This window comes from Coffea eugenioides, chromosome 6 (assembly GCF_003713205.1).
Source record: "Coffea eugenioides isolate CCC68of chromosome 6, Ceug_1.0, whole genome shotgun sequence".
Lineage (NCBI taxonomy): Eukaryota > Viridiplantae > Streptophyta > Magnoliopsida > Gentianales > Rubiaceae > Coffea > Coffea eugenioides.
The window spans coordinates 9,340,925-9,349,245 of record NC_040040.1 but is presented as its reverse complement, the minus strand read 5'-3'; the positions used below and the strand labels follow the sequence as shown (position 1 = coordinate 9,349,245).

The 8,321-nt window shown below is 36.6% G+C and overlaps 1 protein-coding gene across 1 annotated transcript; it reads left to right on the top strand.

Moving 5' to 3' along the window:
- Positions 1-3,815: 3,815 nt before the first annotated feature.
- Positions 3,816-7,760, top strand: LOC113775309 (transcription factor bHLH68). The gene is made up of 9 exons (XM_027320128.1): positions 3,816-4,313; positions 4,830-5,166; positions 5,330-5,404; positions 5,700-5,765; positions 6,090-6,155; positions 6,335-6,391; positions 6,769-6,813; positions 7,089-7,133; positions 7,267-7,760. The coding sequence occupies exons 1-9, from the start codon at positions 4,096-4,098 to the stop codon at positions 7,399-7,401; spliced, it is 1,044 nt and encodes a 347-aa protein (XP_027175929.1). The 5' UTR covers positions 3,816-4,095; the 3' UTR covers positions 7,402-7,760.
- The last annotated feature ends 561 nt before the right edge of the window (positions 7,761-8,321 follow it).

Genomic DNA, 8,321 nt, shown 5'->3' with positions numbered 1-8,321 from the left:
GATTTGGTAGTCAATTTATTAAATCATCATGCCAAACAAAAACATGCATCACGTCAATACTTTATGTCTTTTTTTCAGAAAGAAACAAAACCAAACCTCTCTCTCATCACAGGTTAATTAATTTTACCAACTCTAACTGACCGACATAGTATCCCAGGTATGACTAATTGCAAAGCTGTCGTAATTTTGAAGTAACACTCAAAATCAGTTGACAGGGACCGTCGAGACTCATAATTCCAAGAAAAATACATTCCACAAGTATAACGTATTTTTCTTGATATCCTTTTTTCTTTTTGGGAAAAGAAGACCATACGTGTAGTTGTCTACTACAATAATAGCTTTTGCATAGGAAGTCCATCCTCCATTTTGCAATGCAATGTTCATTCCTATTTGCTGGTAAATCAAATAGATTAACTCCTCGTCTGTGAATTGGGTAAATAATTACAGTCAAGTATTTGAAAGTTGAACATAGAATGTTGAACGACAGATATTGGTAAGTAAAAGATTTCTTGCAAAAAAAAAAAAAAAATTATGGCGCAGACATCTACAGTACAATCTCTCCGTAGGCAACAGGAAGAGAGATGGGTGCATGCATATATGGGAATATGAACTGAGAAAGAGGACAAGCAGGAGGGGTTTGTTTCTTGGAATGGGATGGAAAATGGGGACAAGAAGATGGGAATAAAATGAAGGGGGGAATTACAAGGGTGTGCGTAGGATAAGACAGGGAACCCCCGACAAAGATTTTAGCAGTACGGACCAGACATCTCATTACTGGCGCCCCCTTAATACCCTCTCACTCAAACCCATAAAGAATACCCATTTTCCTAGTCACACTCCCTCTAGATTTAAGGGTTCCTTTGTTCTCTAGCTCCATCAGATTTGGGTCTAGGGAAACGTTCGGAATGTAAATATTCCTTAAATTATGGCAAGAGAATAATTTTATTGTAGTATAATCACTCTTGTATTCTTCCTGTCCGGCTTGGCGTTTGTTTGTTGAATGGGTTGGTACCTGTTAGCAGTTAGCAGCACTTGGGTTTTTGAAGAATTATATGATCCTTAAGATCGGTAGAAAATTCATTAATGTAAACCTCTCAATGTTAATGTTTACGACTTTACGCGACGACAGGATAGCGATAGACTATGGGAATGAAACCTATACTCGTGTCTGTCATTTGCTTTTAGTGTCCGCCCTGTGTTTACTGGGCTGAAAATGAATGGATCTACAAACAGTTTTTCTTTTCCAATTTTGTCTTTTAAAGTACTCTCCTGAAGCAGCCTTCATTTATTTAAAACACTCTTTTTAAGTTTTAACACAAAATGAATACTCTTCCAATTTCTAATTATAAACAAATATTATATGAATTCACTTCTTTTTCATGCAGTTTTAAACACAAAAAAAAAAAAAAAGAAACAAGGGCTGGCCAATCACATCTTGGCAAATTTAGTGATTCGTTAAGTTAGGTAAATATCCAAAAAACGCTTTACTATGACCAGTTGAAAGTGAAACTTTGTGAACTGTTGGATTCTTGTACTTCTTCCCCCTATCGTTTAGAGTACTTTAGGATAATCATACATGGCGAGGAAGCCTACAAATCAATAAGGTCAAGAATATGATTGCGCAAACTATATATCATTCACCTTATACTTTGATGCAGCCCATGTACAAGAGTTTGGTTTTCAATGCGAAGATAGCTAACTTTATAATAACACCGACACTTATGAGATGATCATGATCAGCTTCACCGGATGATTTTATATAACTGGCATACACAATCTTTACTATATATGCATCAACTGCTCTGAATTTTACTTAGGAACCTGGGAGTTTCATTTATCCTTGGTGTGTGGACCCAACACGGTTGATCAGCTGGTTAAATTCTGGCCGATAACTTTGTTATCTGTTCTTGTATAAACCATCCAAAATTATCACTTGCAGAGGTGATTTAAAGAAACTAGCTAGAGTCATTGACTCACATAGATTTTTGCTTTAGTGTTGGAGATCAGAATTAACAAATGATTTTGTCCAAAAATATGTAAAAGAGGGGAAGGGTATTTTCTAGATTTGCTCAATTAGCGTAATCTTCATTATCTAAAAAATTATAATGTCATATATATTTTCTAGATTTATGCAGTTTTCATAGTGGTGTATCAGAACTTCTTAGGATAAAAAGCATGATAGAATTGATAAAAGTTGAAGGAACAAAAAAAAAAAAAAAAGAGAGAGAGTGAGAGATAAAGGGAGGAGGTTTTGATCCATTGCCAAGTAACTAGTGTCATTATTATTGTTACTACATAGTAGATGATCTTTGGCAACGCTTGACGTCCTTTTTCTTTTCCTCAATTGGTATAGTGTGTCTTGGGAGATCACAATTATGAGGACACAGCGTATTTATGTCAAATTTCTGTTTGTTAACATGAACTGTCTTGAAGAACAAAGTTACGTGTGTGCTTTTGCAAATACTGGAAAAAGCAACATGTTGTGTTTCACTGATATTTACGTAAATGGATCATCCTACATGCAACATACAGTATATTTTTCATTTAATTCATTGAATGCCTTTGATACGGACTTTTCAATCGCATGCACTAATTTGAACTGATGCCCTGGCCATTTAGTTTCTATAGCTTGAAAAACAACTTAGATGAGAAATTTAACAAAAGGTAAAAATAGGTTAAAAAAAAAAAAGAACAATGAAAAGCTGCATGCGGTTTATATACTTTCTTACTTCCATTTACCATTTTTCGCATAATGAAAGATGAAACTTTATTAGAGTAATTATCCTGCTACGACCCAAAAAAAAAAAAAATTCTCCTGCAATTATCACGTGTTTTTAAATTTATTTAAATTAACAGATATTTTTTTTGTGCAAAACTATCTTTATCGATCATCAAATGCTAATTTTTTTTTTTTTTTTGTAAATAGGAGGTCTAAAATGCAGGATCTCGTATTTACGATTTCTTCCATATTACCACCCAACCTAACCCTCCTCTTCCTCCAATCAAATGTTGAAGCTTACACATAATAATATACAAATTCCATTTATCTAAATTAATAGATGTTATACGCTTTTGTCGATGTTTGCATTTTAGTGCTCTCCAGTAATTTTAACCACTAAAATGAAATCCTGCAACTATGTGGCATGCAGATTGTCTTTGCAAAATTCTATAAGGCCCTAAAGACTGCAATCAAGAGTACCCTCAAAAGCGTTAATAAGTGTAACTAAAGGAAAATTATAGCTGCGTATGGTAAGTATTATTTCGGGGTACATAATTCATTTGCATATCTGTGGACTGCCCGTACAAGCGAGACGACCTAAGAAGGAAATTTCTTATTACTATATTTCTTTTTCCTTGTACAATTGGTCCTGCTGTCCAACCTCGAATTTTTGACTTCACTGTGGTATAGACATAGACTTGGACGAAGAAAACGAAAAGACGAGAGAACCATTAGTATACGCAGCATTTTATAGGCCAGACTTTTTCGGCAATTTGGCAGCTGAGTGGGATTTAATTAGCTTAACCATCCAAAAGACGCTGAGATTTACCCAAGGAATTAAAGTACAAGTATGGATTGAAAGTGATGTACGGTTGAGGGATGAAGAGATGGTGCTATTAGAGGTGAGAATAGCAGGATCCATTTTCTTTCCCTTACAAGCTTTTTACTTGGCGAGAATTGCCACTCCCTTTTTCTACCCACTTTGATGATAAAGCAAAAGCTAGCAAGAGAGAAAGAAAAGAAAAACAATAAAGAAAGGGGAAGAAAGAAAAGAGAAAGCTACTAATAAAGAAAGGAGAGAAAGGGAGGATGAAAAGACAAAGGTTCTCAAAACCCCATGATTTCAAAATTTTTCTCTCTCTCCATCAAAGTCTTTGAGAAAGTTAAGAGAGCTTCTTCCTTGTTCCTCTACTCTAATACTTAATCAAGACCAGGAAGACTTCTTAAAGTTTTCTACAAAGCTTTTATTTCTCTTTTTTTGTCTTGGGAGCAGCTTCAAGAAAAGTAAAGTGAAAAAAGAGAAGGAGCTAGGGGATTCTTAAGAAAATCTCCCAAATCTCTCTTTGGGGTCAGTCGTCGTTTCTTGAGAGGAAACGATGAATAGAGGTCATCTTCTACAGAGCTCCCCGGTTCAGCAAATGATGGCCGGAAGCCCTAACTGGTGGAACCTCAATAACATGAGGCCTCCCTCTCAACAACCTTCTTCTTTTTTGGCTCCTCCTCCCAATCTATTCCCTCAATACATGCCTCCGCCTCCTCCATCTTCGTGGGCTGATAACCAGGAGCTTCCTGAGTCATGGAGTCAACTCCTCTTGTAAAGTCTCCCTCCCTCTCAGTGATCTCTCTCTACTGTCTGTCTAGACGAGTTAAAAAGAAAAACACTAGCAGTAGACGATCTTCTTAAGGTTCATGCAACATATTTACTTACTATTAGTTTTCATGCTTGTTTCTACCCAAAAAATAAAAGGAAAGGAAAAAAAGAGAGCAGATGTTCTCAATCTTTCTTCCTTGCGTCTCCTATGTATCCCTTGGGATTTTTCTTTTCTTTTTTTTTCCTCCCCTTAGATTTCTTCAGTTTCTTCCTTTTCCCTTTTTTGAGTTAATATTGACACCGTCATATCTACTTTTCCGTATGAATTTTACTTGCATGTGGTTTGATCTAAAAACTTTTTGAAGTAAGAAGAAATCTTGTATATATGCTTTCTCTCCTCTTTGCCCTGTGCGTGACTGTGTGCGCCTGTCAAGTTAGTACAGTTGAATTTTGTACTTCAAATTGGAGTCATGCTAATTTATACTCAGCAGTTGTTATCCATCTATATGGGTTCTACAGGGGTGGCTTGGTGGCGGAAGATCAAGATCAGAATAAATCTGGTGTGATGCATGCTAAGAAGACATTGGAGAACTGGGAAGAGCAACTGTTGCAGCAGCAACCTCCAAACGGGTCCAATATAGTTGATCATGTGAAGCAAGAGAATTCAGCCGCAAATGGCGCCTATAATATGTATGGACATGAAAATGCAGAATTCCATGCTGCAAAAACTACATGGTCCCAAATGATGCCAGTCTCATCTCCCACCTCATGCGTTACCACTTTAAGCAGTAACATGTTGGACTTTTCTAGCAGTAAGTCTGACGGGAGGCATCCTCCACCGGATCGATCCTCAGAGGTACCAAAAAGGAGAAATATGTGTGTGTGTGTGTATATATATGTTCTTCAACTTTGCAAATTAACCAATTCATCGCCTTTAATCCCATTATTTTCTCTCATATAGATATTTAAATTAATTTGACTGAAAACTGCAAGAGTAAACATTTTTGTTTCCTGTGAAGTGCAACAGCACAGCGATTGGTGGGGCATCGAAGAAGGCTAGGGTTCAGCCATCTTCAACTCAGTCTTCATTTAAGGTAATATAAAGATCAGTTGAATTGATTCGCTCGTAAGTTTTCACATCCCCTATTCTTTTTCCCTGTTTTTCATTTTCCGCTGTAGCTAAACTATCTCTATCTCTTAAGTTGTCTTTGGACTATAATTGTTGTCTTTACTGATTGTCTTTTTTTCCGAGCATGAAGATTCTTTTCCCATCTTTTCTCACGAATTACATCCACACAAGATGATCTAACTAGATAGAATGTGAAATAACAATAATTCCAAGCAAGTTGTGACTTGATCTCTTTTGTGATATCATGTTTGGAAACACAGGTGAGGAAAGAAAAACTGGGGGACAGAATAACAGCCCTTCACCAGCTAGTTTCCCCATTTGGGAAGGTAAGCTCTAACACTCCAAGCAATTAATTTAACTAACAAACAACCTAGATTTAGCACATTTGTATGGTTTAAAACATACCTATCTAGCTAGAATCTTCTTCTTCTTTATCATTATTATTATTATTTTTGGATGAAATTCATAGAAAGAAGTAGTACTTGTCTGTGGGGATGACACTTGTCTTTCTACTTTCCCTTTTTTTTCCATCATGTAGGGTTTTCATTGCTTATGTGCCAGTTTTTCTTTAAGCATAAAAGAAGACACACAAGAGAATTATTTTGGTGGGCTTTTTTAAAATTCTATCTTTTTGCTTTTGTTTTTGGCAGACAGACACGGCATCTGTCTTGTTAGAGGCTATTGGATACATTAGATTCCTTCAGAGCCAAATTGAGGTGATGTTTCTTCCTCTTTCGTTTTCACAAACTACCATGCTGAACTTGTGATGGCACATACTTGAACTTATAAAGGAACCACCAGTGGACCAGTTCTCAGCTGGTTTCTTTTTTAGACTTTTCCATTCTTTAGCAGTCATTGGAGTTCTCAAAAATATATTCCCCATTGAATTTTGCAGGCCCTCAGCTCACCGTACCTGGGCAGTAAATCAGGGAATGTGAGGCAACAACAATCTGTAAGAATAATACTATCTTAAGGGCCAAGTCGTCCCAGCTTTTCTTAATTAATTAATTTCCAAAGCATTAAAAACTTGATTAACATGAGAATCGAATATAGCTCATTAGTTCAAGGACTTCCCTAGCTAGTTTCTCGTCAATGAGGATTTTGATTGCTGTTGCCCCATTTTTCCCTCCACTTATTTTCTTTAAAAAAATAAAGAATTGAAAACCCTTCATTCTTAACTCCCTTCCTCTTCTTTTTCATGAGAGTTCTGCAATCTGCATGTGCATATCTGGTAGGAATGTACATATAAGCATGTGACGCATGAGTCTGTATATATGAATGTTTGACGTACCATTAATTGATTAATGATTGTTTCCCCACTTTCTTCAGGCTCAAGGGGAGAGGAATTGTTTATTCCCTGAAGACCCTGGGCAGGTAAGCTTTATTGGATCTTTTAACTTGTATAGGCATTTAGGGAAAGCGTTGCTTGTTCTGGAAAAGCTACGAATTCACTGTCCTCTCTTTTCCGTAAAAGATGCCTTGAAAGCATAATTAACCCTTCCGTCAGCTTTGTACGCTTTGATCTTAGCATGGTGCCACTTGAAAGATAAATTTTGGTCTACTATGGTTGAACATTCAATTCAAAAGTCTAAAAGAACCCTTTCTTTTTTTTTTTTTTAACGGGAGGGGATATCTGGTGTATAATGCAGCTTTTGAATGACAACTGCATGAAGAGGAAGGCAGCTTGTGAGCAGGTATTGCAACACACCCAAAAGGGAAAAAAAAAAAAAAAGATTACATTTTTGAATTGGAATCTTGATAAGATTAAAAGAAAACATGTTAGTTTCTGTCTATTGATTTCTTTGTATTGAAATACAACGTAACTAGGATTCTGAGGAGGAAGTAAAGAAGGACTTGAGGAGTAGAGGGCTGTGCCTAGTACCAATATCCTGCACACTACAAGTTGGGAGTGACAATGGAGCGGATTATTGGGCACCAGCTCTTGGTGGAGGTTTCCGATAAACCAGCAAATATGTTACTATGTTATTGGTGGCAGCACACGAGAGACGAGGACTTGGTAGACGTACATGATATAACATCATGAGCAGTCAATCTGCCCAAAGTTTATAAGGTTGATTGCTCATGATGCTATGTATCTTTTCACATTTGGGTGGTGTGCTGTAACACGTACTTGCTAATTTATGCCTTGCAACATCAAGTCCTTTTAAGTAGAACTTCGTTTCAATCAGGAGATACTTAATTAATTATGGTTATTTAGTTCTTTTCTTATTCCCATGGCCGAGACAGTGCCTTTCGTGTATATGCCCTTTTTCCATTATGATTAATTAATCAAAATGCTGCTCAGCATTTTTGCCTCATAATTTCTAGCTCAGCCCTTGGATGACTAATGGATTATTAATTACTCTATGCTAATCTCCTGCCGATCGATTGCAAAGTACGTGAACACTTGTGGGATTTTAACTACTTGAAAGCGAACTAATCAATCTCACTGTTTAATTAGGAATCGGATCACATTTGTGTGGACCACGACTAGTTGGCTTTCAAAGATCAGGGACAAAACAAAGATGCAGACAGGTTAATTGGGACATTATCCCTTGATGATACGTTTATTTATAACGTGCCAGTTTCTTTGCATATATAGGGACGATATGATTCTCTAGGAAGAAGTCTGGTTTTACATAATAACGGATTAAAGTGGCTTTTAAGTTTCCAAATGCTTTCCAACCATTACCTCAAAAGGATTATGGGAATCTTGATGATTAAAAATACCTCACATTCCCCTAAGCATGCTGCCGTGTACGATAATATTTACCATAGCTTCATCTTCCCACGAATTAATGATTGCAACACTCCTCTTTTCTTGTGTCAATGAGTGTAACTCGATCTGAATAATTGTTTCTTCATTAATTATTACGCTCATT

Bases quoted from the DNA above. Each gene is read 5' to 3' on its own strand.
- LOC113775309 (XM_027320128.1), top strand. From the start codon at position 4,096: ATGAATAGAGGTCATCTTCTACAGAGCTCCCCGGTTCAGCAAATGATG. The intron at 6,392-6,768 runs GTAAGAATAATA...CACTTTCTTCAG, and splicing joins ATGTGAGGCAACAACAATCT to GCTCAAGGGGAGAGGAATTG. The intron at 7,134-7,266 runs GTATTGCAACAC...CAACGTAACTAG, and splicing joins GGAAGGCAGCTTGTGAGCAG to GATTCTGAGGAGGAAGTAAA.